General features: G+C 33.8%; 1 protein-coding gene across 3 annotated transcripts in view; it reads left to right on the top strand.

Moving 5' to 3' along the window:
• Positions 1-26171, top strand: part of CSMD3 (CUB and Sushi multiple domains 3) — a gene marked incomplete at both ends in the record, with an annotated part of 1083475 nt that overhangs the window by 225145 nt on the left and 832159 nt on the right. For all 3 annotated transcript variants that reach the window (XM_082858355.1, XM_082858354.1, XM_082858353.1), the window contains one exon: positions 11345-11539. In XM_082858355.1, the coding sequence (XP_082714481.1) occupies positions 11345-11539 (195 nt within the window). The remainder of the gene's footprint in view (positions 1-11344; positions 11540-26171) is intronic.

Genomic DNA, 26171 nt, shown 5'->3' with positions numbered 1-26171 from the left:
CAGATAAAGAATGTTGCATTCCTGCCCAGGCTTAGCTTCTGATCAATGCAAGGTAGTCTCAATTAAAAAAAGTGGTTAAAGCAAGTTGGAGTGGGTGGAGAGTGTTCACTGGCACATGAAAATAACTGGAAGCAAATAAACCAGTTCCTATTAAGTTTTTAGAGGAAATTTTAGCCAAATAAACCCTAGAACTCATCTGCAAAACTCTTTGGTTGTTCAGTCCTTAAGGCAATTTTCAGGCACCAAACCTGCATTAACAGTTGTAGGACATAAGAACTGTGTGCCCCAAGGATAGTCTACTCTCCCACACCCACTTCAAATTTTGCCACAGAGAATATGGACGAGGAAGAACTATTCAACAGGAAACACCAAGAGACAACAGAGAACACAAGACAAAGGAGCACCTTCTCAAGAGCAGAAGCAGGGTCTTCAAGGGTATGAGGGTCTTCATAATTCCTGTTCAACAGGATCTATTTATTTCCATGACCATTGATTGTGGAATATTCTTCTTTCTTCCCTTATCCACATGGGGAGATTTAATTTGACCATTCATTTTCTTCCCTTAACAGGTCAGTGATCCATGAGGAACTAGAGTTGGCCTTAATGGAAAAACAAAACAAACAAACATAAAATGGCTGTCCATCTCCCAGAAACCTTGGAATTTGCAAAGGGTGTAGAAAAGACAAAGGGTTGTGTCAAGAGTAAAGGGAAGGAAGGGAGAATTTCTCTGAACATCCTCTGATTAAACTCCCAGTAGCCTGGAATTTAACCTTTTTGGCAATCCAGCTTCAGCAAGTGTACAACAGTGCCTAAGGGGATGACAGAGCAACAGGTTAGAAAATGATTGGGAATCAGATTACCTGCCCTGCGGGCCATTTGTTGCATCCTAGCCTAGACTGGTCAGAGAGTCACATAGAGGGAACAACTACTATCTATTTAAGTCATTTCATTTGGGGGCCTTTTGGCAGCATTAGCATAGCATTGACCCTAAGAGAGGTAATTTAAAAGCTCTGCGAAGTGTAACCATGCTTTTCTGAAGTGTTTTCTCATATGTATGGTATTCTGCTTAAGCCATTGGTTTTGTATATTGCCCTGACCACATCTTATACATTTCTGTCTCTGGGCCTTTATTCATGTGATTTATTTGACTTCTCTTGAGTCCTCCCCAGCTAAAATACTACTCATCTCATTTCATATACTACTATTCCTTTTATATAAATATATAACTTAAAATTTTTTCAGTTTTTGGAATTAGTTTTATTATTTAATTGCCAGAAGATTGTATTATGCATGTCTTACTTTTCCAATTGAGTTATAAGGTCTAAAAGAAGAGAAAATGATTTTTATACCCCGTTGATATTTATACCTCAGGATTCAATAATTATTTGATAATTGATTAATTGCTGAAATATAGTGGTATCTCTCATATTCAATGAATATATAATCTAGTAAATTATCTGTAATTAGTGTAACACATCATTTTAAAGAATTAATTTACTTTTATCCAAAAAGTCTTAATACCGATACTTGTCCCAATTCTGTCATACAGAGAGGAAAGTCTATTCATATTTTTCTATTATTCTGAATCACGCTATCAAATGCTACCCCTGCCAGATGCAGCATTATTCCATTTATAGAAACTTTATAGTGACGATGCTGCTAATATGCCTCCATTCTATATTTTTCTTTTGCTTTGTTAATATTCTGGTAACTATACAGGATATAGTTAGCTTTAAATAATCATAACATTTTTTATATTTCATTAGCTTTCCACCCATCTCTTTTAATACAGTGGTAGTTAGTTTACAAAGCAAATACAATATTGTTCTTCGTAAGTTCATTTTAGGTGGTAAAATTTATTTTGCCAAAAAAGGGGCACTGCTATGTGAAATTGAAAGGTGTTAAGTGCCTCTTATTCACAGATCAAAAGTACATATCCAGTAAATGACTGCCTGGATATTGTGCAGTGGGTTTTCTATATTATATTTAACCATTACTCTTGATCTGACTCTCAGAACTTACCTCTATTGCCTATGGGCCCTACCTACACCCCAATATCAGAACAGAATGATGTTACACATTTTTATGTTTGGTTTTACACTAACCCTTCCACTGGTTCACACTAAGTTCCTTTGGAAATATTATCAGCCTACCAGAAGATTTATCTTAATTAAAAAAAAAAAAAAAAGGAGACAGTAGTCTTTTCTCCTTCTCCTGCTTGAAATACATTGTAATTTATGTGCATACTTCTCACACCCACACCATCAATCTAGTAATCTATTCTCCACTTAAGTAAATTAGCTAGAACAGTGCTGGTTTGCTTTCATTTCTTCTTTATCAGCCAGTAGTTTGTTTGACTTCCCTTTCATTAGGTTAAAGAAATAAAAAAAAAAAATAATGGGCATTTATCCTTTTGATTGCCAAATCTGAACCTATTTGAAGCTTCAGGATGTCTTTCAAAATCGCAAATGAGGCCTAATGTTCGCTCCATCTTCAGCGTCCCAGTGAGGACTGTGGCATGACCAGCAGTTTAGGAATTATTCTCATGTTTAGGAATTGGCTTATAGAAGTTAATGCGTTTTCATAAGACAACAATTTTGAATGATGCAACTATGTAATTTGACCCATACAAGATGTTGCCAGTGTGTTCCAGTGCTTATTATACACAGGTTTAACACATGATATGCCTATGGCTCTTTTCTATGTACCAGTTACACTCTTCTATTTTGTGTCTAAACATTTACTCCTACAAACTCTGTGTGATGATCATCTTTTATATTTTTCTATTAGAGATAACTCAATTAACTGAGCAATCCTTTTTTGCTTGCCAACAAAATACTACACAATGTATCAATACTAAGTCCGTGATACACAAAGATGAATTAGAGCCCGTTTCAAGATGCTCCTAGGCTAGTGAGAAAGCAAATGTTCAAAGAAATAAATTCCATTTGGTTATATATACTGAAACTAAAGTCAATGGGGACATGATAGATAGAATAACTGATTCAAAGTATTCACAAAATGTTTAGTCAAGCCACAGTCTCCAAATGAATTCTCAAACACCATTGATGTCCTGTGTGAATGAAATGATTCAGCATCTGTAATAAAAGAACATTTCGTAGCACAAAAAGAGTTGGAAAATCTATTAGTTAAGTGCTTTGAAGTCTCAGGATGAGAGGTGCTAGGTGGTTCAACTTGATGTTATGCTCTCCTAAATTATTTTTAATCATCTGGAAAAATAAAACCCTGAGATTAATTTTCTGTAAGAAGTACAAACAACATGGTTTTACTTCCCATAGTAGATATAATTTTACAATGTTTTAAAGCATTGTTAATTGATCTCAGCAGGATCATGCTTCATCTATTTGACTGAATAATTATGCAATTCTATAGTCATGGTATCCATTATTCTTTCATTTGATTTTCATTCCAGTGTTCAAGATCAGGTTTTCCTCTTGATATTTTGTTAAGTATCTTGCCTTTCACAATTATCCATGTGTTCCTAAGAAATCGGAATTTTTTTTAGAACCAAGTTTGTTTTAATGTGTTTATTAGTATAAATCACTCATCTTTTTCTAAATTACTTGGTAGAGTTTTATTGAATTTCTTCAAGGAAAACATGACTCTTCTCCTAGAGTCCTTTATAATATATACTCTTTCAGGATTTAAATTGTATTTTTAACTTTTTATTCTTTAACTTATTGGGGTTTTGTTAGGCTGCAATACATCAAAGATCTTTTTATAATCACTATGCCTGGTATGATGCTTGATATGATACCAACCCGGAGATGAAAGAATGAATGAATCAGTGACACTTTGTGAATTTGGTTATACAAATCTTCTACCAGGAGTTGAGATTACACCTTGAATAATTAGCATTTAATGATGTTGACTTAAAAAATGCATAACCTGAAAGTTGAGAATTATATTTTTTTGGCGGACATACTGAGGACTTAAACCTGGGAGAGAGCCTCTCAGATAGTTCTGAGGGACTTTTCTGACGAGGTAAGGGAAGAGCCAGGATATATAGGAGTTTTTGCAAAAGAAAAAACCCACAAAAACAAATAAAAACCCCAACAACAGGTAGTCAGAACATCAAAAGATTACTGTTAACTAAAGAAAAAACAGACATCTCAAGTTAATGAATTTAGCACTTTTCTGTGTATGGGAAGATGCAAGGATCTAGGCTCATTGAAATCATTCCTTTAATTTGCACCTTAACTATCTAGGGCCAATCTCCTGTTTTCTCCATCCTCAGTCCCTTCCGGGTGCACAGCTGGGGGTGGTTGCAGTGGCTGATGGCTTGATGGCTGCAACATCCTTTGTTTCCTGATATAGCAGGTGACATTTTTGTCCACAGTGAAGGCATGACCCAATCTTTAGTAGATCATAACTTAATCACACCTAATTTAGATGTCTCAAATGGAAAGTTGATTGTAATAATAATAAAGTTGCAATTTGTTGAGCTAATAATAATGCCTGCCATGTAGTGAGTGTTTGCTCAGCATATAAATTACTTATATATATTGTTTTATATAATCATATCAACAGCCTTGTAAAGTCGATATTCTCATATCCAAATAGTATGCATACATTATTTTGGCTGTTTGCCTTTTTAAAATTTAATTTTGGTGATCCTATTTAATGCACTTATTCATATTAAATTGAATTCGTATTCAATTAATAAACTCACATAGTACATATCATACATACTATGAAAATCTCTGCTTATATGTATTGGGTTGGCCAAAAGTGTTTTTTGTTTTTTTCCGTAAGATGGCTCTAGTAGCACTTAGTTGTCTTTAACTTCATTCAAAATAATTTTGTTAGATTGTATGTGACAGCCATCATATCAGTGTGCATTTATAAAAGACCTCAAAATTGGTGAATTTTTGTGTAACCATTCTAATATTGAAGATGGAAGGAAAAAAGCAACATTTTCAGCATATTATGCTGTATTATTTCAAGAAAGGTAAAAATGCAACCGAAACGCAAAAAAAAAAAAAAGGTTTGTGCAGTGTATGGAGAAGGTGCTATGACTAATCGAACGTGTCAAAAGTGGTTTGTGAAGTTTTGTGCTGGAGGTTTTTCACTGAATGATCTCCACGGTTGAGTAGACCAGTTGAGGTTGATAACGATCAAATCGAGACATAATTGAGAACAATCAACATTACCATGCAGGAGATAGCCAGCATACTCAAAGTATCCAAGTCAAGCATTGAAAATCATTTGTACCAGCTTGGTTATATTCATCACTTTGATGTTTGGGTTCCACATAAGTTAAGCGAAAAAAACCTTCTTGACCATACTTCCTTATGTGATTCTCTACTGAAACATAATGAAAACGTTCCGTTTCTAAAACAAACTGATGGGCAATGAAAAGTAGATACTGTACAACAATGTGGAATGGAAGAGATCATGGGGCAAGCAAAAGGAACCACCACCAAGCACACCAAAGGACAGTCTTCATCCAGAGAAGGTGATGTGTATATGGTGGCATTGGAAGGGAGTCCTCTATTATGAGCTCCTTCCAGAAAACCAAACGATTAATTCCAATAAATACTGCTCTCAAGTAGACCAACTGAAAGCAGTAGTCGACGAAAAGCATCCAGAATTAGTCAACAGAAAATGCATACTCTTCCATCAGGATAATGCAAGACTGCATGTTTCTTTGATGACCAGGCAAAAACTGTTACAGCTTGGCTGGAAAGTTATGATTCATCCGCCGCATTCACCAGACATTGCAACTTCAGATTTCCATTTATTTTGGTCTTTACAAAATTCTCTTAATGGAAAAAAATTCAATTCCTTGGAAGACTGTAAAAGGCACCTGGAACAGTTCTTTGCTTAAAAAGATAAATTTTGGGAAGATGGAATTATGAAGTTGCCTGAAAACTGGCAGAAGGTAGTGGAACAAAAGGGTGAACGTTGTTCAATAAAGTTCTTGGTGAAAATGAAAAATGTGTCTTTTATTTTTACTTAAAAACTGAAGGCACTTTTGGCCAACACAATACATTTAGGGATTCCAATTATTTGCTCTCAGTTTTTCTCCTCTGAATAGTTTATATAAGGTATCTCTCTCAAAGTAACATTTAATGACAGAATAGCTCTCCTTTCTATTCATGACTTATGCATAGGATATATATTCACTACATGAACCTATATATTTTTGGTCAACCCTTTTGGAATACTTTTTTTCCAGTTTAGTTTCTACACTACCACATCCGTAAGAACTGTCTTCACTGTATTTTCAAGTCTAATAACTATTATAGTACTTTGAGTCTTATATTTTAAAATTGTGAATGTGCTTGATAATTCTCCTTTTTTGTTGTTCTTCTAACTAACTCTTTATCCTGTTTTTAAACCTTACATCATCAGGAAATTCTTTCCAGACCTCCTTTTAATGTAGACTAAGTTTTCTCAATTATATACTTTCATTTTAGCCTATATGTTTCCTTTATCCCAATTACTACATTATAATTAATATTCTGTAGTCATTTCTTGCCTTGGTTAACATCAAGATATGAACTCTATGAAGGAAGGGCCATGTCTGTCAGTTGCAAAACTATATCCCCAAAATATTGCCCATGATAGCTGTTAATAAACATTTGTGGAATGAATATCTACTTTTCATGTGTAACAGCATGCAATTTTGAAATGATCTAAGACTTTTAAGTTAGAGACACAGGCTTGAACCACAAGTCTACAATTCATTAGTTGGGTGGCCATGGGAAAGTTTCTTAAGCTGATTCCCAGTTTCCCTTTCTGTACAATGAGGGAAATCATATATGGTGTTGGGTATTTTGTGAGATGTAAGGTGGGAAAATGAATGTTTAAAACAAAGTGTGGCTCAGAGCTGATTTCAACAATTAAGGCTATTAGCATTCTCAAATTGTAAATTTTTAGAAAGCAAGGAAGGTGGTGTTGCTTTACCTGTTACACATCACAGAGCAATGTTAATGGCAATCCTCAAGAGCCTCTGATGAATAAATTGTGTCATTTACCAAGTAATTTATTGTTCTGTTTCCTTTTAACTAATATAGATGAATGTCACTAAACTCTAACCTCTATAACTCAATTAGATTTTTGTTTATCTTGGATCTCTCCCAAGTAATTGTTTGCTGTATCAACAATCCTTTACACTCTAGAATAGTTTATGTTACCAGATTCCTTCATGTTACTTGCTGATAATTTCAATATCTGTGAGAAGAGAGAAGATAAATAAAATATACATCTTTCCAACAAATGCACAATAATTTATTGTGGATAGAGCAGTAAATTTAAATAAAGGGTCTCTGACATTTTTAGAGACATATTTTGAGTGTAAAGTCTTCAGACATGTTTTCCATTCAATTCACTAAACTGTCCACCCTAAGTATTTCAGTTTTGTCTTACAAACATAATCTCGTGGCATAATTCCAAGAGTAAATTCAAATAAATCTTTAGTACATAGGGAGTTTCTTTTTTTTTTTTGCGGTACGCGGGCCTCTCACTGTTGTGGCCTCTCGCATTGCGGAGCACAGGCTCCGGACGCGCAGGCTCAGCGGCCGTGGCTCATGGGCCCAGCTGCTCCGTGGCATGTGGGATCTTTCCAGACTGGGGCACGAACCTGTGTCCCCTGCATCGGCAGGCGGACTCTCAGCCACTGCGCCACCAGGGAAGCCCCGGGAGTTTCTTTTATTTAGTAATCTTTGCATTAAAAAATTTGATCAATTCTCAACCAACAGTATGGTGAATATAACTTGATAGTACCCCACCAACACACTCCAGTCCCATTTTAAACTTTGCATTATGGAATATCAAATGAGATTTATCAGGTTCTGTAGTTTTATTTTAATCATCTAAACTTTTTGATTGATATATTAGTGTCATCTGTTGGTGAAGAAAGATAGCTGTAGTCTGTTCAGCAATTCTGCTTTTAGATGTAATCATCTGCTTCAGAAACACATTGAAGTGACAAGCACGATGTGGTTATCTTGCATGTACATTTAATGAATTACATGAAAATTCTTATTTTATGCTTAAATCTATTTTCTTTAAGAATGATTTAATAATAAACAATATTACTTTGTAAATACCATGTATATTAATGATTAGTTTGTAATCTGTATTACTGAACGTGACCTACCACGTATATCTTCATTTTTTTCCGAAATTCAAACTCTTGATAGCTGGTAGAAACAGTGTTTAAAAAATTAATCTAAAGCTAGTTCCAAAATTCTTATAGTAATGAAAAAGCTAATTTTATTTAAAAGTTCAAATGTGCAGCACTATTTATTTAAAAAAATCAAGAATAAAAAGTGAATGTTCGGGCTTCCCTGGTGGTGCAGTGGTTGAGAGTCCGCCTGCCGATGCAGGGGACACGGGTTTGCGCCCTGGTCCGGGAAGATCCCACATGCCGCGGAGCGGCTGGGCCCGTGAGCCATGGCCGCTGAGCCTGCGCGTCCGGAGCCTGTGCTCCGCAACAGGAGAGGCCCGTGTACCGCAAAGGAAAAAAAAATTAAAAAAAATGAATGTTCAATCAGAATATAGCAGGTTTTTTAATGGTGGGTTATATAATTCTTCCAGTTAATAAAACATCTTTCTTGGCTCTGCGTTTTAAAATGGATATAAACAGCTTAGAGAGAAGTCCCAAATTAAAGAGTTGGGAGGGCACAAAAAATAGAATCCATGATCAATGACTATAGAATTGGGATCTATTAAACCTGAATGTGAAGCATCCTAATAATTGTCTTCTTGGGTTACTCAATGTACAGAGATGATGGGTAGGTTGTTGTTTTTGAAGGTTAAAGAACAAGGGCAAATGAAAGCAGGAATTTCTGAAGGTGAGAACCAGATATATTTTGGAATTATCTTCTTTGAGTTTCATTTCGAAACAGGCTAAATTCTTATCTGTTTTCTGGTTTAGAAATAATTCAGCCACAAGGCAAGGGCTAGATTAGGTAATCTATTAAAATTCCAACCAGTGTTATTATTAATTCACTGATTGACTTCATGTTTTCCTTTTGCTTTAGGTGCTTTTTTCTGGCTAATGCATGTTTGTTCATTTAAATAAAAGTTAAATTTGAGTATAGCAACTATTTAGAGCTTTCTTCTTTCTCTCTTTCATTCCTACACCTAACCACCTCTTGTAAAATAATTTGGAAACTGCTTTTTCCCCTAGATATATAACTTCATGATAATTGAAGTCCTGACCTTAATTATTTCTTAGGGGTGAGAGGGAAAGGAGTGGATTGAATCTAAGGACACAAGTGGTAGTTTCATTAAAACTATTTCCTTTTTTATTACTATATTCAAGGGATTGAATTCTTACTCATTTCATCAAAACTTATTAACCTCACCATCTCTTACAGCAAACATCTCATGTATTAATCACCATCTCTTACAGCAAACATCTCATCTATTAATCAATTGAATTTTCTAAAAAAATTAACTATCTCAAAATAAACTGTTCATTTCAAAAGTATTTTGTGAAGAATGGCTGAAAATTTATAGACAATAAATATGTTTTAAATTTTACTGAAAATGAATCTATAAAATATGCCTTTGAGAAATAGTAAAGTGAGATATTAGAAATCATTAATCTTGGTTACAGATATTTTAAAATATTTTACAGATATCAGTTTATAATGTATAATTAAATGGTGAGGAAGCTTAAGGAAGTTGCCTGTTATTTATAGAAACCATTGATATTTAGTTAATATTTGTCAAGTTCTTTTCTAGGATTGAGAACCTAAAATAATTGCTTTAAACTAAAAGTATATACTTCATTTCTAATGTATATAGAGCAAGTTCTATGAATCCTTAATACACTTCTCACTGATTGATCTCACTGGAAATTCGTCATTGATTTTTTTCTTTTCAATACTCTTGAAAAATTAAACAGAAAAAAAAATTCACATAAGAAACACTCTCAAAAGTACTATAAGCATATTATGGGTAAAAATATAAAATTTCAGCTTTGTTTACTGTACCAATTATCAATAAATTATGATTGCTTTTGTACAGTTATATCTACATTTTATGAAGTGTGTTTTATTTTGGTATTGTATTTTTACTTACTATTGTTATTGATATTTTCAATATTAGTGGTTTATAATTATTTGATTTAATGTAAAATGATATTGCATGGAATACTAACTGAACAAATAGGATGAATATCAAGACTAATTGGAAACATACTTTTTTTTTGCATTGCGACGTCGTTTTTACCTTTTTATTTTGCAGTAATTTCAGACTTTCAGGTAAATTGTGAAAATAGTACAGAGTTCCCATATACATACTCTTATCCAGCTTTCCTTAATATTAACTGCTTATGTAACCATAGCACAGTTATCAAAACTAGGAAATTAACATTTGTATAATACTATTAAGTAAGCCATAGACTTTACTCAAACTGGAATACCTTTTAGTCTATTCATTCCTTACTGTTTGTATTTCTATTGATTATTATTTGTAGTATAAAGTAATATAATGTAAAGGTAATATAATAGAAAATTTAGAATATGCTATAAGAAAAAAATAATTCTCCCCAACTTCTGCTATTTCTTTATATTTTTTCTATTTTTTTCACTTAAAGTGAAAATGTATTTTTCTCTGAGATGAATATTATTTAAAAAATCTCTTATATTTGTATACTTGTATACTTTTAAGCATCAACTAATAAAATACCAGGGCAATAGGTGAATATCAGACAATTTCCAGATATTTTGCGTATTGATCTAATTAAAACTTCACAAATGTATGCACTTACTATGATAATTCGCATTGTATTCTCCAGGTTAAACACATATTAGAGCTGGAATTCTATTCCAATCTCTCCAGCTTCAAAAATACGTCCATTTTTTGCTGCACTATATTTTTCTTATTTAAGTGAAAAAAGTTTCCACCCAGACTATATTTTTTTTCAGATAAATATTCATGGTTGAGGGTTAAGTAGAAGCATCAGAGTAATGGAGAGCATACTGATGAAACTTGATTTGCATATTATTATGTTAGTAGAATGTAACTTTGAAGAAGCCACATAAATGGTATTGATCTTTTCATCTGTAAAATATGAGTAATAAATACTAATTTAAAAAATAGCCACAAACTTAAACAATATAAAGTATCTAAATTTTGCTGGCATGAAGAATGACACCTAATATCTATTCAGTAAAATTTCATTCCTTTCCCATACTTCTCTGTTTATGTAATTGAAATAGCAGACATTTCCATTTCTCTGTAAATCTTCTTAAAAGGAAAAAAAAAAAGACACCTGTATCTACATATAATTTTATAAATGTAAAATGTTAAAATATATATTAAAATAACTGTAAACTCTTCTTTTCCCTCCCTTCTATAGAATTGCAGAGTAGCTCTTGTGGAAACCCAGGAGTTCCACCCAAAGGTGTGCTATATGGTACAAGGTTCGATGTTGGGGACAAGATCCGCTACAGCTGTGTAACTGGATATATCCTTGACGGCCACCCTCAACTCACCTGTATAGCCAGTTCAGTTAATACAGCCTCATGGGATTTTCCTGTTCCCATCTGTAGAGGTAAAGAAAAAAATAATGTTTATTTTTATGTTGACTGAATATTCGTTTGACATAATGAAAATATTTTAAAAATAAGAGTGATAATCAGACAGTATATTTGCAAAACATATTTGATGCTTGTTTCTTTTATAAAATCTGAAGCTTAGAAAAAGCACATACAGTACATGAAAGATTAAGAAAAATACTTAGGACAACATTACTTGTGAAATGAGACAATGGATTATATTTTTATATTTCTATACATATTTATACATACATTGTGTATATATGTGTCTTGATGTTTGTACTGGAAAAACATGGAGTTTATGATGCTTAGAAATTTAGTTAGGCTGTCAAAATCATGATTTTGTTTTCATTTTGAAATATTGACTGAATCTATGAATCTTTTAAAGATTTCTGGTAGAGAGTTTAGCATGGGAATTCGTGAAATTAAGAATGCTGTATAATTTATTATTGATACTAATAAGGATCACTTGTATTATGGGGAAAAGATAGTAATATACTAATGTAGACAAAGGTACAAAGTACATAGCCTGGAAGACAGAACATGTTCAACATTAGCTGAATGCATGCATGAATCTTGCCCACAAAAATTCTCTGGAGAAATCATGATCTCAAGTCATTTGCCCATTTTTTGATCAGGTTTTGTTGTTGTTGTTGAGTTTTATGAGTTCTTTTTCTATTTTGGTTATTAACCCCTTATTTATTATAGGATTTGCAGATATCTTCTCCCATTCATTAGATTGTGTTTTCGTTTTGTCGGTCCTTTGCTTTGCCGTTCAGAAGCTTTTTAGTTTGATGTAGCCCTATTTGTTTATTTTTGCTTTTGTTTCCTTTTTCTTAGGAGACATATCCAGAAAGATATTGCTAAGATCGATGACAAACAGTGTACTGTCTATGCTTTCTTCTAGGAGTTTTATGGTTTTGGGTCTTATATTCAAGTCTTTAATCCATTTTGAGCTGATTTTTGTATATGGCATAAAATAGCGGTCTAATTTCATTCTTTTGCACGTGGCTGTCCAGTTTTCACAGTGCCTTTCACCGCAGAGACTATCCTTAGTCAATTGTGTGTTCTTTGCTGCTTTGTCATAAATTAATTTTCCATATATATGTAGTTTTATTTCTGGGCTCTCAATTCTACTCCATTTGAGCTCTATGTATGTTTTTCTGCCAATATCATGCTGTTTTGATTATTATAGCTTTGTAATGTAATTTGAAATTAGTGTGATATCTCCAGTTTTGTCCTTTTTCCTTGGAATTGCTTCAGCCACTCGGTGTCTTTTGTGGTTCCATATAATTTTTAGGGCTTTTTGTTCAGTTTCTGTGAAAATTGTTGCCAGAATTTTGATAGGGATTTCATTGAATCTGTAGATTGCTCTAGGTAGTATGGATGCTTCAACAGTGTTAATTCTTCCAATGTTAATTCTTCTAACATTTTAACAGTGTTAATCCATGAGCTGAGCATGGAATATCTTTCCATTTCTTTGTGTCTTCTAGGCATTTATTACATTGAAATACTCTTTTCTATACCTGTTTTATTGAGAGTTGTCATAAATGTGTGTTGAATCTTGTCAGATGCTTTTTCTGTATCTATTGAGTGGAACATATATTTATTTTTCATTTTGTTAATGTGATATGTGTGTGTGTGTACGTATATATACACACACAGATAAGAGTGTGTGTGTGTGTGTGTGTGTGTGTGTATATATATATATATATCTATCTATCTCACATTGCTTGATTTGCAGATGTTGAACCATCCTTTAATTCTAGGAATAAATCCCACTTGATCATGATGTATGCTCTCTTAAAATGCATTGTTGTTACTCAGTTTAGTAATATTTGTTGTAACATAATTTTAATAGTAACATAAATAGTAACATTAATAGTAACATAATTTTTGCATATATGTTCATCAGATTTTGGCCTGTAATTTTCTTTTCTTGTGTGTACTTGTCTGGGTTTTAGTATCAAGGTAATGTTGGCCTCATAAAATGAGTTAGGAAGCATTCCTCCTTTTCAACTTTTTGGAAAAATTTGAGAAGAATGGTTGTTAAATATTCTTTGAATATTTGGTAGAATTCACCCGAAAAGCCGTTTTGGATCTGGAATTTTGTTTTTTGTGAGGTTTTTGATCATTGTTTTAATTACCTTATCAGTTGTCTGTCTATTCAAATTTTTTATTTGTTTATGATTTAGTCTTGGAACATTGTATGACTCGAAGAATGTATCCATTTCTTCTTGATTGTCCAATTTGTTAGCGTATAGCTGTTCATAGTATTCTTTTATAATCCTTTGTATTTCTGTGATATCTTTTGTTGCTTCTTCCCTTTCTTTTCAGATTTTATTTATATGCACCTTCTTTCTTCTTTTTTTTTCTTAGTGATTGTAGCTAAAGGTTTATCTTTTCAAAGAACCAGCTCTTAATTTCATTGATCTTTTCTATTGTCTATTTAGTCTCTTTTCATTTATTTCTACTCTGATCTGTATGACTTCCCTTCTTCTACTCAGTTTGGGATTTGTTCTTTTTTTTTTTTTTCCCTAGTTCTTTTAGGTTAGATTGTATATTTGATATTTTTCTTATTTCTTGAGGTAGGGCTGTTTGGCTATAAACTGCCCTCTTGGTACCACGTTTGCTGCATCTGATAAGTTTTGGTATGTTGTATTTTCATTTTCATTTGTCTTCAGGTGTATTTTTTAATCTTCCTTTGATTTCATCATTGATCCAATAGTTGTTCAGTAGCATGCTGTTTACGTTTCACATATTTGTGATTTTTTTAGCTTTCTTGTAATTGATATCTAGTTTCATACTATTGTGATCAGAAAAGATGTTTGATATGATTTCAGTCTTCTTAAATTACTGAGACTTTTTTTTGTATGTTCCAAGAAATGCTCTATCCTTGAGATGTTCCATGTGCACTTGAGAAGGTTGTGTGTTCCACATTTGGATGTAATTGTTCTGTAAATTTATTAAGTCCATTTTATCTAGTGTTTCATTTAAGGCCACTGTTTCCTTGTTGACTTTCTCTCTGGATCATCATTCACTGATGTAAGTGGGATGTTAAAATCCCCTACTATTATTGTGTTGCTCTCAGTTTCTCACTTAGTTCTGTTAATAATTATTTTATATATGTTGGTGCTCCTATTTTAGGGGCATATGTATTAATAACCATTGTGTCTTCTTGATGAATTGTACCTTTTATCATTATAGTATTTCCATATCTGTCTCCTTATCATTTTTTGGTTTGAATTCTCTTTTGTCTCATATGAATATGGCTACATCCACTTTCGTTTGGCTGCCATTTGCTTAGAGTGTCATCTTCCATCCCTTCCCTTTGAGTCTGTGCTTGTCTTTAGAGCTGAGCTGAGTCTTCTGGAGAGCATATAGTTGGCTGTTGTGTTGTATTCTGCCTACCCACTCTGTGTTTCAATTGGTGAATTCAGTCCATTTACATTCGTACTTCCATTTTTTTTTCTGGTTGCTCTATATCTCTGTTATTTCTTTTTTTCTATTGTTTCTGTCTGCCGTTTTATTTCAGTGATTTTCTATGATATAGTTCTCAGTTTCTTTTTTCTTTCCTTATTGTGTCTCTGCTCTAGATTTATGTATTATGGTTACCATGAGGTTTATATATAAAACATCTCATAAATCAAATAGTCTTCTTTTATTAAAGTATAGTTGATTTACAGTGTTTCAGGTGTACAGCAAAGTGATTCAGTTATATCTTGTCTATTCTTTTTCATATTCTTTTCCATTATATGTTATTGCAAGATAGTGAATGTAGTTCCCTGTGTTATACAGTAGGTCCTTGGTGTTTATCTATTTTATATATCTGTTATTCACAATTTCCCAATTTATCCCTCCCCCCCTTCCCCTTTGGTAATCATAAGTTTGTATTCTGTCTCTGAGTCTAATTCTGTTTTGTAAATAAGTTCATTTGTATGATTTTTAAAAAAATTCCACGTATAAGTTATATCGTATGATATTTGTCTTTCTCTGTCTGACTTACTTCACTTAGTATGATAATTTCTAGGTCTATCCATGTTTCTGGAAATGGTATTATGTCATTCCTTTTTATGGCTGAGTAACATTCCATTATACATGTAATGGAATATTTTATAAATATATGTGTGTGTATGTATATATATATATGTGTGTGTGTATATATATGTATATACGTGTGCTGTGTCTGCTTTATCCATTCATCTGTTGATGGACATTAAGGTTGCTTTCATGTCTTGGCTCTTGTAAATAGTGCTGCTATGAACATTAGGGTGCATATATCTTTTCAAATTAGAGTTTTAATCTTTTCTGGATATATGCCCAGGAGTGGGATTGATGGATCATATGGTAGATCTATTTTCAGTTTCTTATGGAACCTCCATACTGTTCTCCACAGTGGCTGCACCAATTTACATTCCCACCAACAGTGTGGGAGGATACCCTTTTCTCCACATCCTCTCCAGCGTTTATTATTTGTTGACTTTTTGATGATGGCCATTTTGACTGGTGTGAGGTGGTACCTCATTGTAGTTTTGACATGTATTTCTCTAATAATTAGTGAGGTAGAGCACCTTTTCATGTGCCTGTTGGCCATCTGTATGTCTTCTTTGGAGAAATGTCTATTTAAGTCGTCTGTGCATTTTTTGACTGGGTTGTTTGTTTTTTTGATATTGAGTTGTATAAGCTGTTTGTATATTTTAGAAATTAACCCCTTGTTGGTTGCATTGTTTGCAAATATTCTCTCCCAGTCCATAGGTTGTCTTTTTATTTTGTTTATAGTTTCCTTTGCTGTGTAAAGGCTTTTAAGTTTAACTAGATACTATTTGTTTATTTTTGCATTTGTTTCCATTATCCTTGGGGACAGATCCAATAAAATATTGCTGTGTTTTATGTCAAAGAGTGTTTTACCTAAGTTTTTCTCTAGGAGTTTTATAGTATCCAGTCTTACATTTGGGTCTTTAATCAATTTTGAGTTTATTTCTGTATGTGGTGTTAGAGAATGTTCTAATTTCATTCATTTACATGTAGCTGTCCAGTTTTCCCAGCACCACTTATTGAAGAGAGTGTCTTTTCTCCATTGTATATTCTTGCCTCCTTTGTTGTAGATTGACTATAAATGTGTGGGAATATTTCTGGACTTTCTGTCATTTTTATGTGTCTGTTTTTGTGCATGTGCCATACTATTTTGATAACTGTGGCTTTGCAGTATAGTCTGAAGTCGAGCATGATTCCTACAGCTCCATTCTTCTTTCTCACGATTGTTTTGGCTATTTGGGGTCTTTCGTGTTTCCATACAGATTTTTAAAAAATTTTGTTCCAGTTCTGTGAAACATGCCATTGGTAATTTGATAGGTATTGCATTTAATCTGTAGATTGCCTTGGGTAATATGATCATTTTAACTATATTGATTCTTCCAATCCAAGAACATGGTATATCTTTCCATCTGCTTGTGTGGTCTTCAGTTTCTTTCATCAGCATCTTATAGTTTTTGGAGTACAGGTCTTTTACCTCCTTATGTAGGTTTATTTGTAGGTGTTTTATTCTTTTTGATGTGATGGTAAATGGGATTCTTTTCTTAATTTCTCTTTCTGCTATTTTGTTGTTAGCGTATAGAAATGCAACAGATTTCTGTATGTTGATTTTGTATCCTGCAACTTTACTGAATTCATTGATGAGCTCTAGTAGTTTTCTGGTAGCATCTTTAGGATTTTCTATGTATAGTATTATGTTATTTGCAAACAGTGACAGTTTTACAGCTTCCTTTCCAATTTGGATTCCTTTTCTTTCTTTTCTTCTCTGATTGCTGTGGCTAGGACTTCCAAAATTATGTGGAATAAAAGTGGCAAGAGTGGGCATTCTTGTCTTGTTCCTGATCTTGGCGAGAATGTATTCAGCTTTTCACCATTGAGTATGATGTTAGCTGTGTGTTTGTCATATATGGCCTTTATTATGTTGAGGGTTTTTCCCTGTATGTTCACTTTCTGGATAGTTCTTATAAATGTATGTTGAATTTTATCAAAAGTTTTTGCTGCATCTATTGAGATGATCATATGGTTTTTATTCAGTTTGTTAATGTGGTATATCAAACTGATTGATTTGTGGATATTGAAAACTTGCATCCCTGGGATAAATCCCACTTGATCATGTTGTATGATCCTTTTAATGTGCTGTTGGATTCTGGATAATTCTCCATAAGTGTGACTTTAAGTTTGGTTTCTGGAGAATTTTCTTTTTCGTGATGCTGTGTTACCATGGTTTTTCATGGGGCTTGATGAGCTGTTCTTATGCCGGCACATTTGAAGTAGTGGATACATTTCTTCTTTAGATGAATGTTCTTTATTTCCTTGATTCTAATGATTTAACAGATTAGTAGTCAGAGGCCTTTCTTTTGTTTTTCAGCAGCTTGTGCTATAGCACTGTTTTTGGTTTCTCTTACCTGAGCTGCCTGTAGTTATATTTGAGAATCAGCACTTTCCACCCTCTACCACCTTTGCTAGAGGTATTGCCTTGTACTATCATTGTAGCTGCTTGTGCCTCGCTGCTGCTAATGATGCTGTTGTAGCTGGCATCATTACCTGGGGCACTGGGATGGCAAGAACCTACTCTGTGCCCAGGATCTCCTGAGTCTCAGGCTCTGCTACAGTGGAGGGAGTAGGAGAGTAGGGAGTGAGCTGGAGTCTCAGTTGCCTCCACTGCATCTGGGGTTATTAGGTTTGCATGTGCTACTGCTGTGGATGGGCAGGGCTGCAGTGGTAGGCACCTTCATGGATGGAGAGACCAGTTGCAGGCTCAACTGCCACTGCTGCCTGGTTCCCTGTGAGCCACTGTGGCTGGGAGGCTGGAGTTATGTATGCCTCCTTCCCTGCTGCTACCAGGTTCTCTGGGACTGTGCGCTCAGCTGCTGTGGTTGGGGGTTCAGGATCTCAGGCACTGTCTCTTCTTTTCTTCTGATTCTGCCTTCTCTATGTATTCCAGTCCACCCACCTTTACATGTACAAATGTGTGGAATTCTCCAGCACCCTGGTGTGCTGGGCCAAGTCATATTTGTTGAGTTACGGATTTTTACTGGTTGTAGTTTGAAGAGGAGAGACAAAGAGAGCATCTCTCGTTCCACAGTGATGCTGATGGCACCCCTATCTACTTCTATGACTGCTAATTAACTATCGTTTGCTTAAGTATTTATAGTATATTAGGAAATTTATAAGCATGCTCACTTTTAAATTTCACAGTATGAAACTGAAACTAAAAAATTAAAAAAAAATTGTTCAAGGTTACTCAATAAATGTCAAGAACCATGAAGAGTTTGAGATTTTACTTGACTTGGAATTAACGATTTCTCTGCCACAGTTTCTTGGATGGTGATAGAAGACACAAGACTCTTGGGTCAGAAACAAAGGAGAATTTATTATTCACAGAAGTGTCAGGAGACAGAGCATCAGCGTTTGTGCCAGTTCTCCAAGCCCAGTTCCCATAGAATGTATGAAGAGTATGAGATATCTGCATATGTAGTATGTGTTGTTACAGGAGAGGAATCATGAGCTTCAGGACAAATACCTTTGAAAAGATAGTTTGGTACAAAGAGAAGGACAGTTGGAATCTCTGCTTGCAAAATGTACAGAAACATTAGAGTCTGATGAAGAAATTTTTCCTGATTTGGGGTGTGGTGGGGGGGATGCCACATTTGAACCCATTCTGTCAGGTTCCAAAGCCTTAGCTCGTTATCCCTTTGATACTTCACCAAAATTATTTGCATCTCTCTTCAAAAATGTTTAATAACAAGAGAGTAAATGGAGTTTTATATGTGAATCAGTCCAAAAATGTTTAGTCAATTTTTTAAATGCATAAAACTCCCTTAATCAAAAGAACTTTTTAAGGTACTTAAAACCAAGAAGTGTTTTAAGAGGTTTCAATGGAGTATTCCCAACACTATCCTAGAGTTAATTTCCTTTGTGGGGCTCCTTTTTTCCCTTCAGCTAAGAGCCTATGGGGTCAGGAAGATCTGAATCTAAATACTCATTCTTCCACTTACCTACTAGGGCCTTTGAGCAAAAATTACATTATTTTAGAAACTATTTCTTTAGCTATAATAGAATTAATAGATAGAAATACCAAAATCACAGTACTGTTGGAGTTTAATATGATAGCATATGTAAACTGTCAGTTACATACAAAGTTATTTATGTAGCTCTATCTTTCTACGTTTCCTTAGCACTTGTTACTATCTTCTCTTTAAAAAAAGGAATTACAGTCAATAAAATCTTGATGGATAATATCATTTATACTTATATCCAAGTCTAAACTTCCAACCAGCACTTCTGTTTTTGTTGTTGATTTTGTTGCCATTTTGTTTGTTTTTGCCAGGGCATATACTCTGCCTCCCTACTCGTCATCTTCAAGTCCCTTCAGGCATATTTTCTTTGACTCCTATTCTAACCTCTATGGCTTTTATCTATCAAAAAATGGCGCCCATTGTTTTTTTGAAATTCTGTCTCCTCAATTTAATTTTGCCAAGCTTACCTTTTTTTCTCTTTATCAATAATACTGATGAATACATTTACTCATTCAAATATATTTATTAAGGGCCTACTCTGTGCAAAGCATTATTTCATGTGATGAGGATCAAAATATGATTAAGAAACACATCTTACCTTTAAGAACCCAGTTCTAGTGGGACTGATCGTAATGTAATCAAGTAGTTACAGTAATGTGTGATAATTGCTTTAATAACAGAATGTATGGAATTTTAGGCACCTTGATAAGGAAGACCTTAATTTCTCCCAGTTGAGTGGAAGGGAGTTGAGGTTGGAACAGTGCTTTAAGAGAAAATTTCACAGAGGACTTGCTAAAAATACAAACTGTATAGAGCAAGAACTTTTTCAATGAGGCAATAATTTTCCTTTCTAGCCTCAAAAGTAGTTCTCATGTATTACTAATATTCACTGGCTAAAGGTAGAGTCTATGAAGTCATACTTCATAGAGTGTATGATCTAGTTTTCTAAGGAACAATTTACCACTAGCCATTTTTTTTTAATTAAAACTTAAAAGAGTAGAGGGATAGTGAATTTGGATTTTGTGTGTTTGCCATTTTTGAAAAAAAAAAAAAAAAAGACTATTCAGTCCATGGCTTCCCTCCTCTACTCTTTGCCACTTGATAGCACACTGATTCTTTAATTTATAACTTTGCAGGGGGCTGATAACATTGTAATGATCTGCTTATTGCTTTCCCTGGAGTTTACGTATTCTCTCCTTGATGAAACCTTTGCTTTTAGAGAGTTGTTTTGGTGATCCCTAACCATGATAGTTTAAGAAAAAATGAATGCCTCATCAACCTAGAGAGTATGGTGCAAGGATTTTTGTGTTCACAAGCACGATGAATTTTATCAACACCATCTGCTAGTATTTGTAAAGGTATTTAACTGCTTGATGCTGGGCTAAACAATATTCCATAAAAAGTGAAAACAAATTCCTGTGCACTAAGTCTGGAATGAAAATACCTGGCATACATACCTGTTCTGCACTTCTCCCTTTGATAGACATTCCATGCCATTTATTTCACTGAGCTTTAATGTGGCCTCAGAGTCCTCAACTCTGTGCTCCCAACACTTCTTACAAATTAAGAGCAGTTGGCAGACAAGGTGAAATGGATTTGCTAGTCCTAGATTAACCATTCTAAAATTCATAATGATATTCTATATTCAGAATGGCATTTTGGTATACACAACCTGGGGCAAACTAATAAAAGTGCATGTGAAAGTTACACATAAATTAAGTGTAACTTTGAATTTTTCTACCACACTTTCCATTACTATCTTGACAACGTTATCTGGGCACAAAATCATTCATTAGCCTTATCGTTTCACATAAAGGGATGTGGTCTCTTTATGTGAACGGCTGTATTTAATAGTAATGAGGAAAACATTTTCTGCATGCCTTTTAATAAACATGCAAGAGAAGCGTAAATCATTTGATAATGGGGTTATTTTATCACCTCAAAGACTACCAAAATCCTAGTGATGTCAGGCTACAAGGAAAAATTGACAAGTGTCTCAGGTCACTTGCTGTTTCTTCATCTCTCCCAGGAAAATGTAGGCTGTTCTATCAACAATCAGGCCAACACTCAACCACCTTCTCATGTACCCTAACTTGTTCTGAAAAGTTCATTTGTGTGATTAAAAGGATGAAATGTCCTGATTAAATTGTCTTAGTAGTGTCCAGTATAATGGAGCAAAGATTGCAAGACTTGTCTTTAAGGGTATAAGATCCATGAGCTGATTTGCCTTCCTGCCACATATTACTGGAATGTTGTTTCTTTTGTCAAAAATTGAATATTTTTACTTATCTCAGGAGATTGTAAATTTAGAGAGACTGGATTAAATGAGATAACATTTTTAAAATGTTTCTATAATGCTTAGCACATAGAAGGTACTCAAAAATTACAAATAGTTTCAAATACATGAAAAAATAATTAAAAAAAATAATATAGAAGTAATAGCTATCACTTGTGTTATATATGTGTTTAGAATATTTTAAAATATCCATTGCCAGTTAAACATATGCCTATAGCTCCAAGATATTTTCTTTCAAACAAGAGAGTAAAAAAGTCTGCAAAGAGTGGACTTCGGTCTAATAAAAGCTTTGGTTTCCTTTACGTGTCTGCCACTGAGAAGATATAGAATCTTTATGTGGATAATTAGTGTTTCAGGTCTCAGTTTTCTCATCTGTATGATAGGGGAGTCCTTACTACTTGATAGTTACTATAATGAGGATTATATTAGTTAATATATATAAAATACAGACTCCATAATATTCAACAAGTAGTGATTACTGCCTTACTTCTTACTTGGTGATAGTCATCATCAAAACAGGTATTTGAAAACCGGTCTAGATATATCCATTCTATGACCATACAGGCAGAGGAATGAATTTTTCTCAGAGTTGTAGTAGTTAAGGGGAACTTTAAACCCCACATTAGCCTAACACATTAGGTTGGGATCATCAAGTAATAAACATCAGTGGTGAAAATATGTTTCCCATGGGTAACAGCATTTCTGAGTCATTAATTTCTGGAAGTTCTCACATTTGAAATATATTCAGTAATTAAACTGGTATCTACTAAGAAGTCACTATGCATATGCCATACAGCTAAGAGCCATGGTAATTGAAACAGCCCCAGGCCTCATGAAACTCATAGTCTATTGAATATGGGAACTTTTATTTGGAAGATGATCTATTTGGTAACCTGGGTTATTGTCCAAATGCGTGTACTTTAATTCCATGCAAAAAGATAGAGTGGCATTCTTGTATAAGAAATAGGTGCTGGCCTTCTGTGTATTTCTGATATTTAGAAAAGAAAGTCGGATTTCTATATTTTTACCATATAATTGTCTGCTGCTGCAATTAGCAGTCAGCATTCTCTTTAACATTCAACTCACACATTATTTTCCCCACTAGGTATTTGTGAGTTACATCTTCCTCCGTTCAGGAAGCTGTTTATTATTTTTTCCTTTTCCATCCTGTATATAAAAACTCAAACGTTTCTGTTGCCTTACTCTATTGCCCAAGTTTTTTGTTCCTTCATATGTCATTCTCATTTTGAATTAATCCATTTTGTTTGACAATAAAGAAATGGTCATTAAGTCTGTATTTTTTTGGTATTATATGTTATTATAATGTATTGTTAATTTATAGATGTTTGTGTTTTTTTTCCTTAATGGAATGATTTCCACTTCTTTCGCTTTCTCTACAATTCCTAGAAAGATGCTGACAAATGTGTATTTTGAAAATCAAACACAAAAATCAGTTTCTTTTTGAGGCAACTGAGTCTTCAATTGTTTATGCCTATTCTGTGTAACTTTAAGCCATATATTTCTGTGGAGACTTGTTTATTTGGAGTTTTTTGTTTATTTGTTTTGATGTGTAAGAATTTAAAGTATTTGTTCTAAATGAAAGATTTATATTGCTTGAGGAAAGTTTATATTTTTGAAGAATAACAAAATAGTTGGATAATGTTATACCCAAAATAAAAACAGAATTTTATAAATATTAAGCAATACTCATTTCTAACACTTACCTACATTTCAAATCTTGTAGAAAGAAAGAAAAATTATACTGTCTCAGTGCTCACAAAGAATTCACATGATTATTTGGGACCATGACTTACAGAAAAGATGATGGAACATGCTTAGCCAAAAATATATTGACAGCTTCAGAATTCCCTGTGGTGAAATAGATTGTTTAATGCATGATAAGAACCTTGAAGAGCAATCACCTAACTTCCTACTAGGATATAAACTCAGTGAACCACACCAATGACCATCTGGTATTCTATTGCTCTTTGTAAAGCCATCACTCCAAAGATAAGGCAAAATAATTTAGGAAAATGACATTGAGTAATGTCATGTGACACATGGCTAGCTATGTGGACTAGCTTCATGTGAAAAGTCCTTTTTGTGTGTGCTAAGAAAGCACAGTAAACAAAATTTTTATAGGAATCATTCTAGAAGGACACTTCATACATTTTTGGCTTGGGCTCTTTCTCTCCTATGCAGTATTATTGGTCACCTTAGTAAGTTATGTTAAGTGTGTGTGTGTGTTTGAGCCATTCAGTGATGAAAGATCTTTCGTGCAGTTAATACTAGAAGACAAAATTTAAATGTTGAAATTTGAATGCCTTCAGAAATTCTACTTTTTTGGTCTATTGCTCAGTGTGCTTGAAGTCTAAAATCTTTCTACAGTCACTTTTCTTAGGATTTTCCCAAGTGCAGATCTGACTCAACAAAACAAATAATTAGTTTTTTTACTATATAATTGTTATGTATGTAAAACTGGTGCTAAGTATCTTAAATATTGAAGGAGTCTTGAAAAATAAGTATTTTATCTATAGCTTTTAATGGTTCCATATTTATGTCACTAATTCCTTGTATTTTTGAGTAAGACAGTTTTCCCTTCATTTATTGCTCCTTATGTTTGAGGTTACCGTAGCATTCAAACTAAGTTAAAATTTTAAGGTCACTTATTATATATTTGTATTTGACTTATAGCCAATGTAAAAAAGGCAGATGATGTAGCATAAAAACATGATTTACACAGTAAATAAAATAAATGAGAATAAGGATAACTGTGTTAAGAGAAAATAATGGAAGAGCAAGTTGAAACCAAGAGCAAATTTAATATACAAAAGTCATGTTCTGTATTCTTATATACTTGTTAAAATCAACATTAAATTTGGCTTTAATCTACCTGGGAACCTAAACAAATCTGGAGAGCATTATTAGTTCATAGTCTCACAAAGCAAACAATTTGTGAGGGAAGACCACACTTACTAAGCAGAGTGCAAAACTTCTTATGCAATACAACATGAAGAAGGCACAGTATACTCTAATGTCTATGTCCTATATTAGTAAATATGAACTCAGAGAATGAGCTTCCCAGGGTTGCATCACATCTTCTTACTGATGTGTAAATGAGGCCTTGTTATTGAAAAGATGGAGGATCGTATTCATAGAATCAATATAATCAAACAACACATGCCTAATATCATTGGCCGTTATCAGTGACGTACAAACCCAACTATCTAGATTTAGTTCTGACCCAATTTTTGTATATTTTTGAAATGTGAATCTCTTTGTTAGTTTGTACATGTGAAATTCAATGTGAAAATTCATCATATGAGAACAGAACGAAGGGCATAATGTTTCTGCATTAATATGATCTTAATTGTCTTTTACATTTTGTCATTTAATAGATGTGTAATTAATTTCAAAAATAAGTTAGTTTTTTTATATTTAGACATCTTATACAGGAAATTCAGTGTGAATATAGTTAACAAAACTTTATATTTAGCATGAATCTGTAACTGCTTATTGTAAATATATTAATGATTATTCCAAATTTTTTGAAAATGTTATATGATTGCGTTTATCATAGCTCTTTCTTAAATGGCTGTTGGTCCTGAATCTTTATATCTACAATGAAGAAAATGATTCTAAACAACTAAGATGAGGTCATTGTCAATGCCACTGCATATTTAGAAAATCATCACAGTACAAAGTATAATGAGTCAGTAAAAATATCAGGCATTTTATTGCTCTAATTTTTATTCAAAAAACAGAATTTGATGGTTGAAGTGCTAATAATAAATATGTGAAAATTACAAAAAATATTTTCAAATAAAGGAGGGATAATATTTTTGTATTTATATTCAATTAAATATCTGTTGAGGGCTTCACTGGTGGCGCGGTGGTTGGGAGTCTGCCTGCCGATGCAGGGGACAGGGGTTCGTGCCCCAATCTGGGAGGATCCCACATGCCGCGGAGCGGCTGGGCCCGTGAGCCATGGCCGCTGGGCCTGCGCGTCCGGAGCCTGTGCTCCACAACAGGAGAGGCCACAGCAGTGAGAGGCCTGTGTACTGCAAAAAATAAATAAATATCTGTTGATTGACAATGATGGAGAAGAGATGCACAACAGTTGCTGATTTTAAGGAGCCTATGACATATGGAAAACACATACGTAAATATATACTGTAGTAAAGTATAAACAGCCCCTTCTACTGCATCCCTCAAGAAAGGTACAAATAAAATGTCATGGAAAATCAGAGGCAGCTGTGAATTTTGTCTTGGTGAGAGGGA

The sequence above is a fragment of the Leucopleurus acutus genome (genome assembly GCF_964270905.1).
Source record: "Leucopleurus acutus genome assembly, chromosome: 17".
Taxonomy (NCBI): domain Eukaryota; kingdom Metazoa; phylum Chordata; class Mammalia; order Artiodactyla; family Delphinidae; genus Leucopleurus; species Leucopleurus acutus.
This window is presented reverse-complemented; position numbering and strand designations above follow the sequence as displayed.